Source organism: Girardinichthys multiradiatus, chromosome X (genome assembly GCF_021462225.1).
Source record: "Girardinichthys multiradiatus isolate DD_20200921_A chromosome X, DD_fGirMul_XY1, whole genome shotgun sequence".
Taxonomy (NCBI): Eukaryota; Metazoa; Chordata; class Actinopteri; order Cyprinodontiformes; family Goodeidae; genus Girardinichthys; species Girardinichthys multiradiatus.
Window position 1 is genome coordinate 10,174,390 of NC_061817.1, and position 25,093 is coordinate 10,199,482.

A 25,093-nucleotide genomic window follows, 5' to 3' on the forward strand; every position below is an offset into this window, starting at 1 on the left:
CAGAGAGTATTGACCCCTCTAACTGGAGGGTGTCTATCCGTGCTTTATTCCATAGTCTGTCCAAATATGCCAATATAATATTCTACCATCCTTCTGCTCCCTAGACAGTAATACATATCAGACGCCCTGTAACTTACTCTTACGGGTTAATCTTCATCCTCCTCCTCGTTAGCATCCACCGCAAGCAAAGGCATCATATAGGAAGGAGGAGGTGCGGTTTTCCCTTCAATGGTTGTAGTAATAAAGCGAACAATCAAAGATCTTATACATGGTACACAGCAACATCCACAGGTAACCATAATAGCTACAAAAACAGCAATGGGAATAAACAAGGACATAAACAACCCTTTCCAGTGTCCAAACATGCCCGTCATCCAGTCTTCTAACGGATTGTCTATTCCTGAGTGCTCATGCATGGTTGCGGAAAGTGTTTTTAACCCTTCTAAAGCTTTTGAGACGGAACCATCAGGTGCAGTGTTGTTGGGAATAAAAGTGCAACACATATCCCCGGTCTACGTTTTTATTTGGGGTAACCGGAAAAAAGGCTGCAATTATTGGGATATTTTCAAAACCTGCTGAGATTTGATCCGCGATTTTATATTCATTTGGCACTCCCCGAGGTACTCCTATGGCATCAATGTAAGTGGGGGAGCCTTGACTTAGGTCAAAGGTTCCTGCGCTCCTTTTCATGACGTGCCTTCTTCTTCTACGTGTTAACGCCCTGGTCTTATCATGAGTGGTCGTAGCAGATGTCAGATTAGGTCTTATCAGGACCAGTGGTGCCTGTAGCCTAACCATGGCACACAATCCTACAGTCTCTTGTGGGATATTAGTGAGCAGAATCAGAATTAGAAAAGCTTTATTGCCAAGTACGTTTTTGGACATACAAGGAATTTGTTTTGGCAGTCTATGGTCTCCGCAATAATAGTAGAGTCCTGATCTTGCCCAACGTCCAATGCCCGCGCCTGAAGCGGTCCTATTACACCAATCTGAGGGGATCTGTCCCACATTGATTTTAGGGTTCTGAGCAGTAAAATTAAAACAAGTATAAGTACCATTCCCTTTTTGAGGGGTAAATGGTCCTGTTTTGGTGTTATTGGGAATGGAAGGAAAAATGCTGGCTAGTGTGGCGCAGTTAGCTGGTGTGGCCTCCTTGGTTAGTTGTATCCTACAATTATAACCCCACGTGTCCTCTGGATAAAGAGGGGCGGGATCTGTGGTAAGATGTGGTCGGGCCGAGGCACAGGCCACACACTCAGCTCTACTTTGTTCTTTTGCTGTTTGTGTTATCCACTGAAGCCAAAGGTTATCTTCGGTATATCCTGTGGCCATTTGAATTACCTCTATAGGTTTCAATGTGGAGTAATCAAGTTCCATCACCTGGGGTTTATTTTGGCCTGACTGTCGGTGGGACGGTAATTGTGTTGTCCTGGTGCACAGACAGTGTTCGAAAATTAATTTTTATTGGTCCCCATGTGTCTGTTCCTGACTGCCATACTGCAAGAGTAAAATACTGTACAGAGGGTCGAGTGCAGTTAACGTTCATGGAGAGCATAAGGGGGTTACGTCCGTTGGTAATGGCTCCACCTGGCGTGCCGCGCTGGATGCTGATAATTGTAAAATTACCGGGTACTGCCTTTTTATCAGGAGTCCATCCAGGGCCGTCCAACTAGTCACCCCGCTCCAAGAGCCACATGGTAAGGGTATGGGCCAGGAGTTCCCCCATTGTTTACAGTGCTTAGACCATCTTTCGTCCGTGCATAAATAAAGGGCATAACCTTCCCACCCGGTTCTGCCATTCCCGTAATTCACTACCAGACAGAGGTCAAAAGAAAAGGTGGTGGTGGCCCCACAAACATAATTGAGCTCTATCCCCTCATATTTAGCCAGGCACCAGTCCACCTTTCCCTTATTGGTTGCACGTTTGAACATTTGCTCAGTTTGGCGGCTGTCAGAGCATGTCTGGAACGGAAGTTCACAATACAAACCTAGAATCAATGTGACAATGAAAAATGCTAAAACACCTATACCTCCCGTGACCCAACCCTTTAGGGGCCTGGGTCCTAACTTTTGATCTCCCATTCTTTTCAAAGGTACCTGTAAAGGAAGATAAGGATTAACAATATGGTGAAACACAAAAGACCTTTTTTTTTTTTTTTTTTTTTAAGTTCAGAGTGTTCAGTTCAGTTCTTCGGTGGGAGAACAGCTACGACCACCAGTGAAAGAGAGGAAATCTTAATCACATCCGCCTCTTCTGTGTGATGTCTTGGTCTTCACTCACAGGTGTAGACTGACCTGGAGCTAAGTGGTCTCACCCGGGGATTATTCTGCCCCTATTGGTGGGACCACTGATCTGACGGTGCACCTAAGGTGTAGACTAACCTTTAGGTGTAAATGAACGCTTTCTCACCCTAGGGGATTATTCTGCCCCTTGAATTGGGCGAGAAAGATCTTCTGGTGTGCTGGTGTTGTCCCTCAGGTTCTGCTGGACCTCTGGCAGCGATCACTGTGGTGCCTCTGCTGCTGCACGCTGGCTCCAATGATACCACGTGTCTCCTTTGCCCTTGACCCTCACCGCATGTGAGGTTCTCTCTGTGACCTGGAATGGACCTGTCCACCTGGGCTCTGACCACTTCCGTTTGATGACTTTCAGAAGGATCCACTCCGCGTCTGAGGTGGTGGCTTGAACCTCTGATGGTTGGCCACCTGTTTTGAGAATGCTGCAACCAAGCTGTGGAGAGATCTATAGTAATCACGGTGAGGCATAGATTGTTCACATTCAGTCAAAAAAGGTAACCTGGTTTTTGGGCCTGGAAAAGGTCTTCCAGTCTGCAGTTCATGGGGCGTCAACCCATATCTCTGGCTCACTGAGCTTCTTACTGACATCAAAGCTAAAGGTAATGCTGTGACCCAATTCATTTTGGTCTGTGCACAGATTTTAGCCAATTTGGTTTTGATTGTCTGGTTCATCCTTTCCACCTTCCCTTGAGATTGGGGGTGGTACACTGTTCCAAAGGAATGTCTCAGTCCCAGGAACTTTTCAACCTCTCTAAGTTCTTCATTTTTGAAGTGTGGGCCGTTATCTGACCTGATTTTCGCAGGAAAACCGTGCCTAGGGATGTAGTGATTAATCAGACACTTCACCACTGTTTTGCTGTCTTCCGTTTTTGCTGGTGAACGCATCCACACACACCAAAAGATATCTGAACCCATTCACTCTCTCAGTCATGTCTGTGTAGTCTATGATGATTTTCTTACCTGCTACCGGGTCCACAGGGAACTTACCTGGTGCAGGCTTCAAAGTGGGTCTCACATTGAATTGTTGGCAGGTGCTACACGAGCTTATCCAATGACCTACCGTCTGTTTCAGGTATGGATGCCACCAGTGCTCAAGACTCTTCATCATTTGTGCAGTTCCTGCATGTCCCGGTCCATGTGCTTCTTCCAGCGCTGTTGTGGTCAACCCTGGGGGTAGGATGGGATGTCCGTCTGGACTTCTCCATAGTTCATCCTGGTCTTTTCTTCCCCCTCTTGCCTTCCAGACTGATTTCTCTTCCGGTGAGGCCCCCTTTTGCAGTCTACTCACCTCCTCCAGAGTCGGTTCTGGTGTCCATTCAACTTCAGAGTTCATCTAGATGTGTATGGGCAGATATCCAGCTTTGGTTTTGGCTGCTTGGTCTGCAGCTTGATTTCCTTGAGCAACCCTAGTGTAGCTGTTATCATGTCCTTTGCATTTTATGACCGCTCCTTCTTGGGGAAGTAGTAGGGCCTCAGCTAATCTTCTCATTTCTGGCTCATGTTTAATGGGTTTCTGTCCTGCTGTTCTAAACCCTGTTCTCATCCACTGCTTCAGTTCCACGTGCGCTGCTCCCGTGACATAAGCTGAGTCTGTGTAGATGTTCACTTTTTGTCCTTCCCCTAGTTCTAGGGCTGCTATTACTGCTAGCACCTCTGCTCTCTGTGCTGATTGGGTGTCTGTCAGCCCTTCTGCCTTAAGAGTCACAAAGTTCGTTCCTGTGTCTTCCACCACCGCATAGGCTGCTTTCAGACCCTCTGTGTCATGTCTAAAACAACAGCCATCTGTGTACAGGTTTCTTGGTTCTCCTTGTAGGTCTGGTCTGATTTTCTCACTTACCTCAACTTTTTCAGCGCATACATGGGGCTCTCCTTCTGTCATTCTGTCTGCCATGTTGATCCCTTCATGGCTGTAGATGATCCAGCACCTTACTCAATCTCTGCTGTCTCAATGGTGAGAGTGTGAAAGTTTTGGAATTGACAAATGCCACTACTCCATGTGATGTTAGAATATGTAGTGGATGTCCCATCACCACATGGGCTGTTTTTTGAATTATGTTTGCCAACCCTGCTGCATGTCTGGTACATTCATGGTGTCTTTGTTCCATGTTGTCAAGCATCACGCTAATATACATTAGCACTGTTCTTACTCCCCCTTTTTTCTGGAACAGCACTCCGTTCGCGGTGTGTGCTGTTACAGAAACATCCAAATGAAAGGGCAATGTGTAGTCTGGATGTGCCAAGTGAGCAGCTTGGGAAAGGCTGGTTTTAAGAGCAATAAATGCTTCCTCTGCTTCTGTTGTCCATTCTAGAGGCGCTGTCAAATGGCGCATGCCCTGTTTCTTCACTAAGTCGCGGAGTGGGGCAGTCAGGTCAGTGTATCCTGGAATAAATGACCTGCTGTATCCGGTGAGTCCCAAGAAGGAAAGCATGTCCTTCACCCGCACCGGTTTTGGATGAGAAAGGACAGCAGATTGATGTGAAGGGGACATTCCTGTCCCGGGCTGAGAGATCACCCTGCCTAAGAAATCCAACTGTTTCCGGCAAATTTGTAGTTTGGCTTTGCTGACCTTGTACCCAGCTTTTACTAGGTGTGAGAGCACCACATCCGTGGCCTCCAAGCATTCAGAAACAGTTGGTGTAGCCAAAAGAATGTCATCCACATATTGAATCAATGTGGTGTTCGGTGGGAGGGGACAGTCATTTCTTAAGGACCTGATTAAATATTCCTGGTGACAGAGCAAAACCCTGCGGCAAACGAGTGTAGCGGTACCTGTTCGACTTATATGTGAATGCAAAAATATCTATGCACTCCTCAGCTAGAGGCAGGCAGAAGAAAGCGTTGGCAAGGTCGATGCAGGTGAACCATGCATGTTCAGGGTTTAGATTGGTAAGAGCAACATAAGGATTGGGCACTGGAACTGTAGGAGTGGAAAGTGCTGCATTTACAGCTCTCAAGTCGTGGGCCATTCTCCATTTCCCATTGCCCTTCTTTTCTACTGGTAAGATGGGTGTGTTCCAAGAAGAGCCGTCAGCTGGTTCCAGCACCCAAGCGTTCCACAGGCCTTCTATGGTGTCAGAAATTCCACTTTCGGCTGCTAGTTTGTGAGGGTACTGGGATTTCCAAATGGGTCGGTCAGTGCTAAGCTGGAAAGTGATGGGAGAGCACTGAATGAGTCCCACGTCCGTGGGGCCCTCTGCCCAAAGTGAAGATGGCATGCTCTGAACTACAGCTGCAGCCATTGGATGATCTGTTTTTTCTCTCCCATGATGTCTTTCAAGTTGCACATGTTCCAAGGTGCCAACGTTTGTGGACATGTTAGTAATGCGGTAGGTGTTACATGAGGGGGAATAAGATAGATTGGGTGTGGATGAAGAATTCCAGTCAGTGAGAGCTAGGGAGCGTTTTAACACTCCTCCCAGTTCGCGGGCTTCATGAGCAGGGAAACCAGCAGAGCAGGTCACAGACAAGGAGCTACAGCAGCCAATACAGGGTGAAAGACACTTGCATTGTTGGGGACAAACCAAATTGTTTGGATCAAAAAAATAATGTTCACAGCCAATAATATGCTTTTCCAAGATGTGGGCCTGAAAACGGACTGTGATATTTAATAACTGGCGAAACATGGTCCAGCTGACTTAAAACCATGCAGTAAATTAATGGGTATCTGGATTTAGTTTTAGTTGGGGCCTATAATACTGATTACTTGAAAATACCATCCCTTGTTTTTAATGTTAAAGCAGATAAATCTTTTCATTCTGTAAATAGACTGCTACTGCAGAGCCTCCACACTAACGAGGCCTTCAGAGCGAGTTTTCTCCACAGCAGGGGATACAGTCAGTGTGGCGCGGGCTCGGCTCATGCCTGATAAAGCGGACATGTTGGTTTTCTTAAAAAAAAAAAAAAAAAAAAAAACTGCACAAGGAACAGACAAACAATAAATGTAGTTCACAGCAAAGATGTTTGCTTAACTGTCAATTTGTAAAATACTATACCATTTATTTATTTTTACTCCATCCTCTTTTGCTCCTTTGTTTTAAACTAATTTGCCCTCCATGGACCCCATCACACAATTTTTCCAGAGTGGAAATGACAGAAGTAGGAATATGTGGCGCTGGGTTTTAATTTGTGCATTATTAAGAAAGATCGCGGCGTAGTTAGTTGGGGGTTTTATGTTGTAGAAATTTGTGAAACAACTGAAATGTTACAATACTCCATCCTCAGCTGGATGTTGTTTTTATATATTCGTTAAAGTTCTATATTGAAAAATAAATATGTTTAATTGAAAAATGTTGAGATTTAAATCGTATACACATTAACATTTATTACCACACAAACACCCACACAAGTACCAAAAACTGGCGCCGTTGAGGACGGTAGAAATGTGAAAGGTACCCATGCCTGGTTGCAAGGTAATCTTCTTCCACAGTCTTAAGTCATTGGTATCGTTTACCGGGTTTCCTTCCAAGATTACCCTGTATTTAGCTCCTTCCATCTTCTCATCACTTCTGACCAGCTTCTCTTTTCTTGTTGCATGAAATCATGCCCTCAGCATGATGCTGCCACCGCCATGTTTATGTACCTGAGGGGACGCATCTGAAATAATCCCATGTTTATGTCTGGATCTCCAGTTAACCCTACCGACAGATCAAGGAAGTATGTCAGACTGAAGGCTGTACATGAATGGATACAACAATATTATGTAAATACTCCTACTACACATGTTTGCTGTATCTCCCTACATGGCCAGTTGCAAACAGTACTTCTTATGTCTTTCTTCTTGCAACTGTACCATGATAGTCTCATTTGGGGAATGCAGGACCAGTAGTTTTGCTGTTGACAGATTAAAAAGTAGATTTTAATCCGATGTTTTAAATTCTGTCCAATGACAGCTGGTTTTGGGAGACACTGAGACTGTTGTTCAGTGAGGCAGTAATGATAAATGAAACATGTTGTCCAGAGAGGATGCAATTGCATTAACTCATTGTTTATTGAGTTTAGTCCGATCAGACGGCAGAATCACTCTGCCCTCTGTTCCAGTAAAGTGTGTTCAGATAACCGAGAAAAAGCGAGGCAAAATAAATTACGTGGATGGAAAATGGTTGTCTAGATTTTGTCAATTAAAAAACTTAGTTCAACCCGCGTGTGGTTTTAACCTCTTTTAAATAAGTTATGATTGAATACGTATTATAATCACATGTGTTTCTGTGTTAAGGTTTGGGTTCCTTGCTAGCACCTAACACGTACCACTTTTTAACACATTCTCACTACCTGACCTTCTAAAAAAGTGTTTATGCTGTGATAAAGAACATGGGTCACCAGATAACTTACTAGCCTAGAGAGCCTAGATCCATGAAACTTAGAAAGTTACCTGGTATTTATTGCAGTCTAAGCAGATATTTATGCCATCAAAATTGCGTGCTGTCTGCTGTGCCATAATGATAAATTTGCACTTTGTAAAAGTGATATGACCACTGCTTGTTGTTCAGTGGAAGGCCTTCTGTATGATGTAAAACCGACAGGGATTTTATGGAAAACTGCTTAACAGGAGACGAGAGATAATTCTGTGTTTGCAGACTTTGTAACAAAACCAGCTAAACAGTCAGCAGTGAGAGGAAAAAAAACAAAGATTCCTTTGTGATTTATTGTGGGTTTATGAATGTGATCCCATGTGATTCCAGCTAAAATAACTTCTCTTTTGGACACAGACTTTAGCTACACTGGGATCTTAGAATTGTTTTTAATTCAATTTGTTCGACCCGTCCAGCAGTTGTTTCTTCACTGTTATCAGCTATAGAAATATAGAACATATCTGCTCCAGAAACTCCAATTAGCTGATCCTGGATCAGAAGGCTCAGTGCTCCTGTAGGCGTGGTAATTATAGGCATTTATTCAGGTTGTCTAATGGCCAGAAAAATACAGCGATAATAAATGGCAGGCATAAATAGAGCTTTTCTTTGTGCTCTTCTCTAATTGGTTGATATATAATCGGCGAGGTTTTAATGGGTGATGATGTAAGTCCAGGAGTTGAATAAAAGGGCTGGTCTCCTTCTCTTTCAGGCCACAACAGCATTTGAGTGTTCTCAAATGGTTTGTCGCCATGGTAACGAGGGTTGCGACCCTACCACCAGCTGGGCGCAGCTTTAGCTTTTAGAGTTTGTTTGTCAGGGGCAGAGAGATGCTTTGCTCCAGGAAGTGTACTGAAGAAGATAATTCTTACCTGGAAACTAGACTAACTTGTGTTTAACAGCTCCTCCGTTCAGGATGATATCTTCTTTAGATTTTTGGTATCTGTGTAGCTCCTCTAAAGTCATTATCTTGTCCTCCTCCCTGCAGCTTTACTGTGCTAACTTTAGAGTGCTGCTCCGTGACCCTCCTGACCTTTTGAAATCAACTCTTCCAACATGTCTTCTGAAGCCACCCCCATCCAAGAGTCTCGGCCTGTGACCTCTCCACTGTCCACTCCAAAATCCCCAAGTTCTCCGGGTAAACAAATGCTGTTTAACTGTTCTGCAAAACTGTTCAGGAAACGCATATGACTGTATGAAATTCATATAATATAGATACCAGCTGAAAATCATCCTTTGTATGTGACTCTGTCTGGCCTAGCGAACATGAATGCAAGCAAAAAGAAGATTTTTTGTCTTTTACATCTCCCTTCCCATCCTCGAAATACTAATTTGAATATTTCAGTAATATTTCGCTTCAGTGAAGTAGAAGGAAAATGATACATAGTTTTAAATAGATTTTACAAAAAACAAAAATCTGATAAGTGTGGTGTGCAACTTTTCAAGCCCTCCTGCCATTGTAAAACATCCATTTAACCTAAATTGTTCCAGCGATTCTCTGGCCGTATATATTTTTTTATGTTTCTTGCTGGAAGGTTAGTCCCCCGCTCTATTCTCAAGACTTCTGCCGCCTCAAATAGGTTCTCTTCCAGGATCTCCCTGTTTTAACTCCATCCATCTTCCCATTATTCTGACCAGCTTCCCTGTTAAAGAAAAGTATCCCTCAGCATGATGCTCCCACCACCACATTTTCCCATTTGGATGGTGTGTACAGGGTGATATGCAGTGTTAGTTTTCTGCCACATAGTGTATGTATGCTGCGTCTCCTACATGTCTTTAGGCAAGAGTAGAAATGGGACTTCTTATGACTTTCCATCGACCATCGAGTTTTGTTGCTACTATTCCATAAAGATTAGATTTGAGGAGTTTGCAAAAAATAGTTGTTCCGACGGCAGATTTACCCACCTGAGCTGTGGATCTCTCCAGCTCTTCCAGAGTTGCCACTGGCCTCTTGGCTGCTTCAATTATTAATCTATCTGTTTCCCTGCCTGTAAGTTTAGGTGCTTGGCCAACATGCAGGTTGACTGGCCAACCTTTTTCAATCTTCTCCAGAGCTATTTTGTTTGGTCTTCATGATGCTGTTTGTTCACTCGTGTTCTCTGAGAGAACATAACATCTGATTTAAACCGAGATAGACTTACTGACAGCTAGAAATCTTGCTCCGAAATCATCCCAAGCTGCATGAAAATCAGTTTTTTTTATATACCAGTTATCTTGTTGCAAACCTCTACGTAGAACAAACTATTCTTAACCAAGACAGTCATGCTAGCATGTTACATAGACATGTCCTTGGTCACTTCAATGTGTTACTTGTCTAGAATGATTGATAGATGACCCGGCACATGACGAAGCTCACTGCAGTGGGACATTTGCCATGATGTGACACCTGTTGTCCATTTTCAGAGTCTCTGCATCTTCCAACCAATAAGCTTAGAGAGCAGTCACCTTCCCCAATGAGAGACTTCCTCATCCCCAGCCCTCTGCCTACACGCAGGAACAGGACCTGCTCAGCGTAAGACACACACACACACACACACACACACACACACACACACCCTCCCTGGGAGGACGTTTACCCCTTTGGCCCTTTTTACTTTTTTAGATTCTCTTCATTGGTTAAAAAATTTGAGCCCACATACTTTAGTTGGGAGCTGCATGGTGACGCAGTTGGTAGCACTGTTGTCCTGCTGTAAGGTCCTGGGTTTGAATCCTGGCCGGAGGACTGTCTGCATGGAGTTTGCATGTTCTCCCTGTGCATGCTTGGATTCTCTCTGGGTACTCCAGCTTCCTCTCACAGTTCCAGGACATGGCTGTTTGTGTAATTGTCTCTCTAAATTTCCCTTCCCTGGTTGCTTGTCCTGTGTCTCTGTTGCCGTATGGTGGACTGACTGACTGACCTGTCCAGGGTGTACCCTGCCCAAAGGCTGCTGGAGATGGGCACCGGCTCCTCCATGACCCTGGAAGGACACGTAGATTTAGACAATGGATGGCTGAAGGGATAGATACTTTAGTTCAAGGGAGCTGTTGGAGTATTCACTTAGTTAAAGATCTTCTAATTTGCAGCTCAATGGTCCTTTAACGGTCTTTCATGTTCAGGTGGTCATTTAAAAAGTCACCACATGTTATATATTACTTTTCCTTATCTCAGTGGAGTTGAAGTTTAAGGTTGTATTCACACTGGGAAAGTCCTTTGATCCCTTTGTTTGGTCTGGACCAAAAGCAGACTTTATTTTTTCCTTTCGGTGCGGTATGCTTTCACATTATACTTTTTGCAGGTAAACAATAACTTGTAAATAAAGCCACACGTGTGACACTGAATGGGTGTGTTCAACCAGGTGGTCAACAGACCAGGAGAAGCACTGGGGGCTGTACTCTCACCATTCCTTTTCACTCAGTACACCAGAGTGATCACTTCCAATACAAGACAGACTCCTGTGATCTGCAGAAATACTCAGATGACATGGCAGTTGTGAGGTATATCAGAGATGGACCAGAAGCTGAGTACTGTTTGACCTCTTTGTTGTATGGTGAGGAAACGATAATCTCATCTTGAATGTTTGCAAGACAAAGGAGACGATTGCACATTTCAGGAGATACAGGAGTACAGGTCCTTCTCAAAATATTAGCATATTGTGATAAAGTTCATTATTTTCCATAATGTTATGATGAAAATTTAACATTCATATATTTTAGATTCATTGCACACTAACTGAAATATTTCAGGTCTTTTATTGTCTTAATACGGATGATTGTGGCATACAGCTCATGAAAACCCAAAATTCCTATCTCACAAAATTAGCATATCATTAAAAGGGTCTCTAAACGAGCTATGAACCTAATCATCTGAATCAACGAGTTAACTCTAAACACCTGCAAAAGATTCCTGAGGCTTTTAAAACTCCCAGCCTGGTTCATCACTCAAAACCCCAATCATGGGTAAGACTGCCGACCTGACTGCTGTCCAGAAGGCCACTATTGACACCCTCAAGCAAGAGGGTAAGACACAGAAAGAAATTTCTGAACGAATAGGCTGTTCCCAGAGTGCTGTATCAAGGCACCTCAGTGGGAAGTCTGTGGGAAGGAAAAAGTGTGGCAGAAAACGCTGCACAACGAGAAGAGGTGACCGGACCCTGAGGAAGATTGTGGAGAAGGGCCGATTCCAGACCTTGGGGGACCTGCGGAAGCAGTGGACTGAGTCTGGAGTAGAAAAATCCAGAGCCACCGTGCACAGGCGTGTGCAGGAAATGGGCTACAGGTGCCGCATTCCCCAGGTCAAGCCACTTTTGAACCAGAAACAGCGGCAGAAGCGCCTGACCTGGGCTACAGAGAAGCAGCACTGGACTGTTGCTCAGTGGTCCAAAGTACCTTTTTCAGATGAAAGCAAATTCTGCATGTCATTCGGAAATCAAGGTGCCAGAGTCTGGAGAAAGACTGGGGAGAAGGAAATGCCAGAAGTCCAGTGTCAAGTACCCACAGTCAGTGATGGTCTGGGGTGCCGTGTCAGCTGCTGGTGTTGGTCCACTGTGTTTTATCAAGGGCAGGGTCAATGCAGCTAGCTATCAGGAGATTTTGGAGCACTTCATGCTTCCATCTGCTGAAAAGCTTTATGGAGATGAAGATTTCATTTTCCAGCACGACCTGGCACCTGCTCACAGTGCCAAAACCACTGGTAAATGGTTTACTGACCATGGTATCACTGTGCTCAATTGGCCTGCCAACTCTCCTGACCTGAACCCCATAGAGAATCTGTGGGATATTGTGAAGAGAACGTTGAGAGACTCAAGACCCAACACTCTGGATGAGCTAAAGGCCGCTATTGAAGCATCCTGGGCCTCCATAAGACCTCAGCAGTGTCACAGGCTGATTGCCTCCATGCCACGCCGCATTGAAGCAGTCATTTCTGCCAAAGGATTCCCGATCAAGTATTGAGTGCATAACTGTACATGATTATTTGAAGGTTGACGTTTTTTGTATTAAAAACACTTTTTTTTTATTGGTCGGATGAAATATGCTAATTTTGTGAGATAGGAATTTTGGGTTTTCATGAGCTGTATGCCAAAATCATCCGTATTAAGACAATAAAATACCTGAAATATTTCAGTTAGTGTGCAATGAATCTAAAATATATGAATGTTAAATTTTCATCATGACATTATGGAAAATAATGAACTTTATCACAATATGCTAATATTTTGAGAAGGACCTGTATGTCAAACACCATTTTCATCATGGGAGAAGACCTGGAGGTGGTGGAGGAGTATACATTTCTCAGTGTTCATCTAGACAGCTGATTGAATTGTAGACCTAACACTGAAGCTGTAAACAGAAGGAACTGTAGGTCCTTGAGAGGCTTCTTCGGATCTGCCATAATACAGACCGCTACAGAAGAGCCTTCCAGCCTGTGCCATCAGCATCTATAATGTCTCTTTGAGGAAACTTGGTTCAAGATGCTAATACATCTCATTTTCCCTTTGGAATTACTTAAATATTTTTGGGTTGAATATCCTGACAACAAAGACAAAAGGAGGTATATTCCTACTATACATTTGTAGATTTCCGCTATTTGAATGAGAAGCAGGGTTGCACTGTGGCGCAGTTGGTAGCACTGTTGCCTTGCAGCAAAAAGGTCCTGGGTTCGATTCCAGGCCGGGGGTCTTTCTGCATGGAGTTTGCATGTTCTCCCCGTGCATGCGTGGGGTTCTCACCGGGTACTCCGGCTTCCTCCCACAGTCCAAAGACATGCCTGTCAGATTAATTGGTTACTCTAAATTTCCCTTAGGTGTATGAATGAGTGTGTGCATGGTTGTTTGTGTGTTGCCCTGCGATGGACTGGCGACCTGTCCAGGGTGTACCCTGCCTCTCGCCCATAGACTGCTGGAGATAGGCACCAGCTCCCCCGCGACCCACTATGGAATAAGCGGTAGAAAATGACTGACTGACTGAATGGGAAGCAAATTTATGGATGTTTATGGAAGGACTTGATCATAAAACAATTCTAGTTTACATGCAGTCATCATAGATGTGAACACCCTTTTAATTGTTGATTTAATTATACATTTTTAAATACAAATGGGGTTTAAAAGTTTGACTTAATAGTGAAATTTCTGTAATTACCAAAGACACCCTTAAATATGTACATATACCTCCCTAACACTTAAATGTCCCTTAGCTAGTTGCCCCTCAAACACAGTATCTGAAATTTGACCAGAATTGGCAGAGTTCATTAATAGGGTGCAGTTCATGGCTTTGGGAAGATCATTCCAGAAGCCTATTGTCAGTTTTCATGTGTGTTTGGGATCATTATCTTCCTGAAACACCCAGTTTTTTCCATGTTTTGACTGGTAAGTTGTTGATTTGAGATGCAGTTGAAGAGTTATTTCACCCACTTGCGCAGAGTATCAACCCCACAGCATGTTGCTGCCAGCGTCTTGTTGCACCAAATTTGAACAAATCAACAGTTGTTGTCAGAAACCTTCGACTCCACATCTTCTGGGCTTCAAACCAGCAGAGCAAATTCCTAATAGGAGGTTAACAGACACCCTATCCATATACAGAATGTGAACACCATTTGTTTCATATTGATCCCTCCCTCTTTTTCACCTATGTTCTCCAGGTCTGCCCGAGCATCTGAGGGTCCTGTGTTTTCTGGTGTGTGTAAATCTTTTTCCCGCTCCAAAGGTCATGGGTTCATTACACCCTCAGACGGAGGCAGCGACATCTTTGTCCACATCTCAGAGTAAGTGTGTGTGTGTCCTCTGGTGTTAGGTCAAAGTGTAGACGTGTGTCTGCGTGGACACAGGCAGTGGTTCAGCCTGTTCCTGTGGGGAAAAAACCTCAGGATGTGTTTGTTTTTCTGCTTTCTCACCTATGATGAGGTGAAGTGAGAGGGCTGCTTTGGTTTTAATCACCATCATCGAGCTCTGCCAGGCCTCAGTGTGGGAGGAGAGGGAACCTCACACAATAAGGAGTGTGTAGGAGGACAGCAGAATATGGAATGACCTTCACCATAAAGCCTTTGTTTTCAGCCAGTGTCAGAAGAGCATACATGCTAACTCACTGACACACCGCCACAGATGGGGGAAAAAATAAGTATATTAAGACAAAATGTAATGAAACGATTGACCAAATCTGCCTGTTTTATTTGGAATTGATTTACCTTCAGTAGAGTAAATGAACCGGGGTGTTAGATGTCACATTTTGATGTAGAAAGGTTGAATTAAACAGACTGAAAAAGGCCCATCTGAGCCTTTTTTAATAGAAGTGAGACAAAAATAATCTACCTACAAGCTGCATAAGTTAAACTAACTTTGACTACACATATACAGATTGTAACATTGAGTATTTTTCTGTATATAACCAGCTTAATTTCACTGATTCATTAGTTTTAATGCACATTTCCTGACCTTTTGTGAAGGCAGATCAAAGTGATCTGGAATTTTAGATGTTTCCAAACCCTACAAGGATGAACTGATAGGATAAATGGATAAAAGGATCACTTTAAGGGGTTTCAATACATTTTTGAGGTTAGAAAACTGTTGAGTATTTTGGTATATGTTAATACACTGAAGCAACTGTTAAATAACGTATGCATCCATTTTTAACCATTTGTTCTTCCCTTGTTGTTTTATGTTTTTTCAGATCATAGTTAATTTGAGTTTTTGAAGGTCCGGAAATCCTCTTATGACAGCAAATTACAGTCGATGGGTGCATAGTTTTTAGGATGCTTTGTTCTGTGATTCATCTTTTAAGTGCTAATAACAGTCCTGTGCATCCCATAGATACTCTATTTACAAAGTTACCATTTCATTTAGAAACGTCTGCCCTGCTAAACTTGACTCACACCCCTTGAATTCTTCTGCATTTAGTTTCATTACAACCGCATTATAACCAAAAACCTCAAGATTCTTTCTTGGTATTTATGTGATAAAGCAACACAAGGTAGTGTTTAAGTTTGAGGTTGAAGGAAAGGAATGCATGGTTGCCAAATATGTGTTTTTTTACAGATGAAATTCTGAAGTGTGTTCTCTTTAGCCCCCTTTACTCTGATACCACTGAATAAAATCTAGTGACACCAGATGCCATCAAAGTCACCTACGTTGTAGGCAGAGTGGACTTGTGTATAGTTTATTCTTGGTATAAATCAGATGTTCTGTAAAGTCTTCAGAGGTTTCTTAGAGAACATTAGAGGACAAACGGCATCATGAAGACCACGGAACAAAACAGGCAGGTCACTGAGGAAATTGTGGAGAGCTTGAAAGCAGGGTTAGGTTAGGTTATAAAATAATTTCCCATGCTTTGTACATATCACACAACACAGTTCAATCCATCATCTGTAAATCTGTAAAGACGATGGACCAACTGGTAATCTACCAAAAAATGATCGGCCACCTAAACTGACTGGCTGGGCAAGGCTGGGCATTTCAGGTTTTCCCAAGGAAACATTGAAACGACGCAGCAAACATTTGGAAGAAGGTGCTCTGGTCATCTGAAACTAAAATAAACTTTTTGGCCAACATGCTTTGTGTGGTGGGACACTATGCCAACACATTAACCTTACACACCATCCCCACAGTGAAACATGGTGGTGGCAGTAGCATGCTTTAAATCAGATTGTCAATCTCTGTGCCAGAGTTGATTCACACAGATGCCCTTCATTCAGTGAGATTTTTCTTTATTCCAAAGGAGAACAGGCCAAAATGTTATTGTCTTGATGTGCAGAGCTGATGGCGACAAACTCAAAGTCTTGAAGCTTTAATTACAGTAAAAGGTGCTTCTCCTAAATATTTCCTCAGAGGGTCTGAATACAAATGCACACCCCACTTGTCATATATTTATTTGAGAAGAAAAAAGGCCAAAATCATATAAATATTTTTTGCAGCAAATGTCTTATTTTCGATCACAGTGATGTGCTTGTCATAAAATCTCAATAAAATACTTAGAATCATCAGGTTGTAGCCTGACAGAATGTGGAAAACAACTCGTACTAAAACATGTAGACTGCACATTACTACTTTAGTCTGTAACAATATTATTGCTAGTTTTAAGCTGTGTGGTATAATTATTTTCATTGTTAAACTGTAACAACTCTTTAAACACGAACAGTTGCATTGGAAGAGGGAAAACCTTGGTGGAAAATCATCACGATGACGAAGACTTCTCTTAATTCAGCATCATGAAAATAGCTGGTGCTTCACTAAAGTGCCTTCAATCCACCACCTCCACCTCTTCTCCCATGATAAGGGGACAAAGGTTTTTATCATGGTTAAAGTTCTGCTTCTTACGTTTTTGTTTTTCATCATCTTCTCCTTCCAGCATCGAGGGAGAGTACGTGCCAGTGGAAGGCGACGAAGTGACCTACAAGGTCTGTGTCCTTCCTCCCAAACATGAGAAGGTACAGGCGGTGGAGGTGAACATCACCCACCTGAAACCAGGAACTAAGCATGAGACCTGGGGAGGACAGGTCATCAGCAGCTGAGCATGCTGTCCTCACTGGACCATTAAAGTTAATGTGAATGAAGTTTATATCCCAACCATCTCATACTTGCGTATTGAAGTGTGATCAGCCGCTTGTGCCCCTATCGGCCGGCGGTTAGCTAGATCCTGGACATAACCCAGTTTTCTTTAAAATGATTTTAGGTCTTGGTTTGACTTGTGTGGAACTGGACCGAAGCTATCATTATTACTGTGAAACTTCCCTGAAGTGCATCTGGAAGTGTTTGGAATCTTGAAACACTGAAGAAAGTGTTGGTGTTTCTGAATAAATGCTGTTGTAGCTTGATTAGTGAACTGGTTTCTGCACATCGTTGTGCCTATTTTACCCAGAAACGCTGCAGTTTTTTGTGCCTACATACAGTACAGACCAAAAGTTTGGACACACCTTCTCATTCAAATAGTTTTCTTTATTTTCATGACTATGAATATTGTAGCTTCACACTGAAGGCATCAAAACTATGAATTAACACATGTGGAATTATATACTGAACAAAAAAGTGTGAAACAACTGAAAATATGTCTTATATTCTAGGTTCTTCAAAGTAGCCACCTTTTGCTTTGATCACTGCTCCACACACTCTTGGTATTCTGTTGATGAGCTTCAAGAGGTAGTCACCTGAAATGGTTTTCCAACAGTCTTGAAGGAGTTCCCAGAGATGCTTAGCACTTGTTGGCCCTTTTGTCTTCACTGTGGGGTCCAGCTCACCCCAAACCATCTCGATTGGGTTCAGGTCCGGTGACTGTGGAGGCCAGGTCATCTGGCGCAGCACCTCATCACTCTCCTTCTTGGTCAAATAGCCCTTACACAGCCTGGAGGTGTGTTTGGGGTCATTATCCTGTTGAAAAATAAATGATGGTCCAACTAAACGCAAACTGGATGGAATAGCATGCCGCTGCAAGATGCTGTGGTAGCCATGCTGGTTCAGTATGCCTTCAATTTTGAATAAATCCCCAACAGTGTCACCAGCAAAGCACCCCCACACCATCACACCTCCTCCTCCTCCATGCTTCACGGTGGGAACCAGGCATGTAGAGTCCATCCGTTCACCTCTTCTGCGCCGCACAAAGACACGGTGGTTGGAACCAAAGATCTCAAACTTGGACTCATCAGACCAAAACACAGATTTCCACTGGTCTAATGTCCATTCCTGGTGTTCTTTAGGCCAAACAAGTCTCTTCTGCTTGTTGCCTGTCCTCATCAGTGGTTTCCTAGCAGCTATTTTACCATGAAGGCCTGATTCACACAGTCTCCTCTTAACAGTTGTTCTAGAGATGTTTCTGCTGCTAGAACTCTGTGTGGCATTGACCTGTTCTCTAATCTGAGCTGCTGTTAACCTGCGATTTCTGAGGATGGTGACTCGGATGAACTTATCGTCCGCAGCAGAGGTGACTCTTGGTCTTCCTTTCCAGGGGCGGTCCTCATGTGAGCCAGTTTCTTTGTAGCGCTTGATGGTTTTTGCGACTGCACTTGGGGACACTTTCAAAGTTTTCCCAATTGTTCGGACTGACTGACCTTTATTTCTTAAAGTAATGATGGCCACTTGTTTTTCTTAACTTTTTTTTTTTTTTGCCATAATACAAATTCTAACAGTCTATTCAGTAGGACTATCAGTTGTGTACTGTATCCACCTCCTGCACAACACAACTGATGGTCCCAGCCCCATTTATAAGGCTTGAAATCCCACTTATTAAACTTGATAGGGCACACCTGTGAAGTGAAAACCATTTCAGGTGACTACCTCTTGAAGCTCATCAACAGAATACCAAGAGTGTGTGGAGCAGTAATCAAAGCAAAAGGTGGCTACTTTGAAGAACCTAGAATATAAGACATATTTTCAGTTGTTTCACACTTTTTTTTGTTCAGTATATAATTCTACATGTGTTAATTCATAGTTTTGATGCCTTCAGTGTGAAGCTACAATATTCATACTCATGAAAATAAAGACAACTCTTTGAATGAGAAGGTGTGTCCAAACTTTTGGTCTGTACTGTACAGGTCCTTCTCAAAATATTAGCATATTGTGATAAAGTTCATTATTTTCCATAATGTAATGATGAAAATTTAACATTCATATATTTTAGATTCATTGCACACTAACTGAAATATTTCAGGTCTTTTATTGTCTTAATACGGATGATTTTGGCATACAGCTCATGAAAACCCAAAATTCCTATCTCACAAAATTAGCATATTTCATCCGACCAATAAAAGAAAAGTGTTTTTAATACAAAAAACATCAACCTTCAAATAATCATGTACAGTTATGCACTCAATACTTGGTCGGGAATCCTTTGGCAGAAATGACTGCTTCAATGCGGCGTGGCATGGAGGCAATCAGCCTGTGGCACTGCTGAGGTCTTATGGAGGCCCAGGATGCTTCGATAGCGGCCTTTAGCTCATCCAGAGTGTTGGGTCTTGAGTCTCTCAACGTTCTCTTCACAATATCCCACAGATTCTCTATAGGGTTCAGGTCAGGAGAGTTTGCAGGCCAATTGAGCACAGTGATACCATGGTCAGTAAACCATATACCAGTGGTTTTGGCACTGTGAGCAGGTGCCAGGTCGTGCTGAAAAATGAAATCTTCATCTCCATAAAGCTTTTCAGCAGATGGAAGCATGAAGTGCTCCAAAATCTCCTGATAGCTAGCTGCATTGACCCTGCCCTTGATAAAACACAGTGGACCAACACCAGCAGCTGACACGCCACCCCAGACCATCACTGACTGTGGGTACTTGACACTGGACTTCTGGCATTTTGGCATTTCCTTCTCCCCATTCTTCCTCCAGACTCTGGCACCTTGATTTCCGAATGACATGCAGAATTTGCTTTCATCCGAAAAAAGTACTTTGGACCACTGAGCAACAGTCCAGTGCTGCTTCTCTGTAGCCCAGGACTGGGGAATGCAGCACCTGTAGCCCATTTCCTGCACACGCCTGTGCATGGTGGCTCTGGATGTTTCTACTCCAGACTCAGTCCACTGCTTCCGCTGGTCCCCCAAGGTCTGGAATCGGCCCTTCTCCACAATCTTCCTCAGGGTCCGGTCACCTCTTCTCGTGCAGCGTTTTCTGCCACACGTTTTCCTTCCCACAGACTTCCCACTGAGGTGCCTTGATACAGCACTCTGGGAACAGCCTATTTGTTCAGAAATGTCTTTCTGTGTCTTACCCTCTTGCTTGAGGGTGTCAATAGTGGCCTTCTGGACAGCAGTCAGGTCGGCAGTCTTACCCATGATTGGGGTTTTGAGTGATGAACCAGGCTGGGAGTTTTAAAGGCCTCAGGAATCTTTTGCAGGTGTTTAGAGTTAACTCGTTGATTCAGATGATTAGGTTCATAGCTCGTTTAGAGACCCTTTTAATGATATGCTAATTTTGTGAGATAGGAATTTTGGGTTTTCATGAGCTGTATGCCAAAATCATCCGTATTAAGACAATAAAAGACCTGAAATATTTCAGTTAATGTGCAATGAATCTAAAATATATGAATGTTAAATTTTCATCATGACATTATGGAAAATAATGAACTGTATCACAATATGCTAATATTTTGAGAAGGACCTGTATGTATTGAATCATGTTTGGGTGAAATAAAGGATTTTCAACAGTTCCTGTCCTGTTTATACTGCTTGTTGTTTTCATAGACAAGTTGTATATGATTTTGTTTTTTAATATCTAGTATATCTCAGTACCACACACTTTACTATTTTGTAATATTGTTTCATATGAAATTGGCATAGAAAAAAGTTGAAAATTAATGTTCCTTTCAGATCATTTTTCTACATATCAGATTCATCCACACGGAACAAACTGCTCCAGCTGTCAGGATTTAAAAGGGAAAGTGCTTCAGCTGCTGCTGTGGAAGTTTAGTTGAATTAAAATCTTGTCTGGCCAGATTTTTATCCTTGAAGTGTTACCTAGGACTCATGGGAGTTTGATTGTCACATATTTTGTTAATATATGCAGTGAATGTTTTATTTTTAGGCTATCCTGTCCTTGTGTAACCAAAGCAAGAGCTATCTTTGCATTCTTGGCACAACATTGAGCTTGCTGCAGTGTGATCTGGGCTGCTCCCTATTCCTGATCCTGTTTGTGGTGTCTAGAAAGGATCTCAAGGTGGAATGGAGAGGACGGACTCTGGTTTTGTTGACCTCATCAAATCACGACCTTAAGTATGCTTTGGAACGTTTTGCATGGGTATGAAGAATGAAGGATAAAAATATGATGATCCGAAAAAGGTTAATTGCCTTCTCCAGGTTAGGGGTCTCTGCCTCAGAGGACTTTAAGTGTCTTGGGGTGTTAAGGTGTGGTGGTAGAATGGAGCAGGAGATGGATAAACTGATTTAAGCCCTCTATTGCTAAAGAACTGGCTGAGCCAAAAGAACAAACTTATAAAATTTACTGATCCATCTACATTCCAGCCTTCTTCTGTGATCATGAGATCCTAGATGCCAGGGGCTGAAATGAGGCTTAGGGAAAAGGTAAGGAGTTTCGTCATTCAAGGAGAGTGAAGAGTAAAGCTCTTGCTCTTCTATAATAAAATTACTTATGGTATCTTCAGGGGTTCGGACATTCCATTAACATGCCTCCAGCATGCTAACCTTTAGAAGTGGTGCTCCTACAGGGGGAGGCTGCAAGGCAAACACAGAACTCCAAATTAGGGGAGAGACTCGACCTTAAACACGGGGTTTAGTATCTTGATGTTTTGTTCATGATTGATGACAGATTGGAGCCGGAAATGGGTGGCTTCATCTGCCACATGTTGCTATTCTCTATCATGGTGAAACTACAAACCAGATTCCAAAGAGTTGGGACACTAAACAAATTGTGAATAAAAACCGAATGCAATGATGTGGAGGTGCCAACATCACATATGTTATTCAGAATAGAACACAAATCCCAGATCAAAAGTTTAAACAGAGAGAATGTATCATTTTAAGGGAAAAATGTTTCAAAATTACATGGTGTCAACAAATCCCAAAAAAGTTGGGAGAAGTAGCAATAAGTGGCTGGAAAAAGGAAATTGAGCATATAACGAACAGCTGGAAGACCAATGAACACTACTAATTAGGTCAATTGACAACATGATTGGGTATAAAAAGAGCTTCTCAGAGTGTCAGTGTCTCTCTGAAGCCAAGATGGTAAGAGGATCACCAATTCCACCATTGTTGCGCAGAAAGATAGTGCAGCAATACCAGAATGGTGTTACCCAGCGTAAAATAGCAAAGACTGCAGCGCATGATGCTAAGACTACAGAAATTTAACTTGACTCTCGTCTACAAGAAAGCCAAGCACCTTTACATTGCGGACACACTCTCGCACACCAAGGCTGGACATTCAGCCACTCAAAGAGGAACAACACAACTTTGAGGTAATGACACTTCAGCTCATTTCACAAAGATGTTTACAAGAGCTTGCAGAACATACCTCAAAAGATGCAACTCTGCAAACTCTGGCACGTTACATCCAGTAGGAGTGACCAAAACAAGTGAGCAGTGTACCCAAAGAAATCAAACAACATTGTTATGAAAGGCAATAGAGCCATTGTCCCAGCATCGCTACATGAGATTTACCTTCAGGAACTGCACAAGGGACATCCAGGCATGAAGTCTACAAAAAGGAGAGCAAGGGACAGTGTGTTCTGGTTGACAATAAACTCTTGACATTAAGGACAAAGTCAAGTCATGTAGTATTTGCAACACTGTAAAGCCTCTCCAGCAGAAACAACCGCTGAAGTTACACGACATTCCACATCTCCCTTGGTCCATCACAGCCACAGATATATTCGAGTGGAACAACCACCACTACCTCGTGATTGTGGATTCCTATTCCGGATGGTTTGAAATAGACAAGTTGGAAAACCTAACATCAGCCTTAGTGATTAACAAGCTCAAATGCCTCTTCTCAGTACACGGAATACCGCAGAAACTCTACTCAGACAATGGCACCCACTTCACGAGCCAGGCTTTTCGTGATTTTGTTATATCCTGGGAGTTTGAATAAGTCACAAGTAGCCCTGAGCTTCTTCAGTCAAATGGGCTCAGTGAAAGAGCTGTTCGGAGTGCTAAAAGACTTCTTGAAACATCAAAAAGAGATGGGACTGATTTATACCTAAATCTATTACACCTACGCAACATGCCACGAGACAACGTTCTTATCAAGGCAGACACGATCAACTCTTCCTGTTTGTAAGAAGCTGTTATTACCAGCAGCTAAGGTAACAACTATTATCAAAACCCAACTCACAAAAAAGCGCAGGTCTCAAAAACAGCATTATGACAAGTCCAGCAAGCTGCTCAGCCCATTAACACAAAACCAGGTGGTGAGATTGCAAACACAAAAAGGACATGACAAGATTGGAGTTGTGCATAAGATATGTGCTGTATCTCGCTCTTACATAGTGGAGACACATGGAAAGGAATACAGGCGCAGCAGACAACACCTCCTGCCTGTAAACGAGCCACAGCCTCAAGAGCACACTGCAGCACCAAATAAACTGGACATATCCACAAATGGACAAATCTGAAAATGAAAAAACACTAACCAACAAACATGAAAAGACTCAAGCTCAACTCAATCAACCACAACTTGGCACAAAACAGTGTAAACAAAAGACTAATGACAGAGTGACTTTGAATAAAACATCCACACCTGTCAAATGCCCATTTTGATGACAACTTATACCGAACCAGGTCTGGAACGGTGTCTAAACCAAACAGTAAATACTTAGATTGAAAGTACACAGATGCTGTATTTTGGCTTTTGAAAACATGTTTTATTCTCATGTTATGTCGTGAAGTTGCATTCAAGACAGTGATTGCTGTTCAGTTAAGTTGAAACATTAATCTTTATTTTTTGTAACTAATGACCTAGTGAGTTTTTTTATTTTTACATTAACAGTGATTCTGTTTAGCTTTGTTTTTGCCTGAAGGTCTAAAACTTAAAAAGGGGGATGTAGATAACAGTGTGATTACGTTTATCCATGCTGCTGGCTGTTGCTACAGTTACTTGGAGTATCCAGTAGGTGTCATTGTGGTTCATGGTGTTTCTAGTTACATACAGTTCTTCTGTACTGGTTGCTGCCTGTATGCAGGTTTCCTTAAATTGGCTAATAATAAATGCCTGACGCGCAATCAGAATGGACTGGTTATTATAAGCAAATCTACAGCATCCATCCCACTTTGGATGGAGCAGCTCTTCTTTCTAGGAATCTGGCCGAATTTATTAGTTTTCCAAAATTCTGACAACTCAGGGTTCAGACCAGGAAGCAGGGTCGTAGTTTAATACTCCTCTCTGCAGCTTCTGTACTGCTACCCACCCATTACCCTATTAAGACAGTGTCTCGCCCACGGCCAAAATTGAATAGATTAAAAAATAACCTGAGAGGAGGAAATCAGGAAAATCTCATAAAAATAAACACAACTCAGACTAAAACAAAAAATAAAACAATTAAATGTGGCTTACTGAACATAAGATCTCTCTCTTCAAAGACATTGCTAGTTAGTGACCTGATTTGTGACAATCAGATTGATTTATTTTGCCTCACAGAAACCTGGCTGCAGCAAGAGGATTATGTTACTATAAATGAGTCAACTCCAACTAATTATTTAGTAGGGAATGGATGGCTCAACAGAGCCATCCATTCCCTTAGCTCTCAGCAGTCATGACTTCATGGGATTCTTCTTAAATAAAATTGATTCTATTAAAAAGAAAATCTTTGACATACTCCCGAAGATGATTACTTCATCCTCAGCAAGTGAGACAACATTGGAAATAACTGCAGAACCTGATCTGTGTTTGGACTGTTTTGATTCTGTGGAGCTTCCTGAGTTATCAGAAATATTAGCTTAATCTAAACCTTCAACTTGTATGTTAGACCCAATCCCAACCAAATTATTTAAGATAGTGTTCCCTCTGATTACCAGCCCCATTTTAGATATGATTAATCTATCTTTAGTAAATG

General features: G+C 42.5%; 1 protein-coding gene across 3 annotated transcripts in view; it reads left to right on the top strand.

Annotated features, from left to right (window-relative positions):
- The window catches only part of LOC124862521 (calcium-regulated heat-stable protein 1-like), a 28,455-nt gene extending 11,033 nt beyond the window's left edge, over positions 1-17,422 (top strand). For 2 of the 3 annotated variants that reach the window (XM_047356490.1, XM_047356489.1), the window contains exons 2-5: positions 8,633-8,782; positions 10,048-10,156; positions 14,258-14,380; positions 16,957-17,422. In XM_047356490.1, the coding sequence (XP_047212446.1) occupies positions 8,701-8,782; positions 10,048-10,156; positions 14,258-14,380; positions 16,957-17,119 (477 nt within the window). In that variant the 5' untranslated portion in view covers positions 8,633-8,700 and the 3' untranslated portion in view covers positions 17,120-17,422. The remainder of the gene's footprint in view (positions 1-8,632; positions 8,783-10,047; positions 10,157-14,257; positions 14,381-16,956) is intronic. The other variant, XM_047356491.1, reaches the window with a different exon arrangement.
- Positions 17,423-25,093: the final 7,671 nt, after the last annotated feature.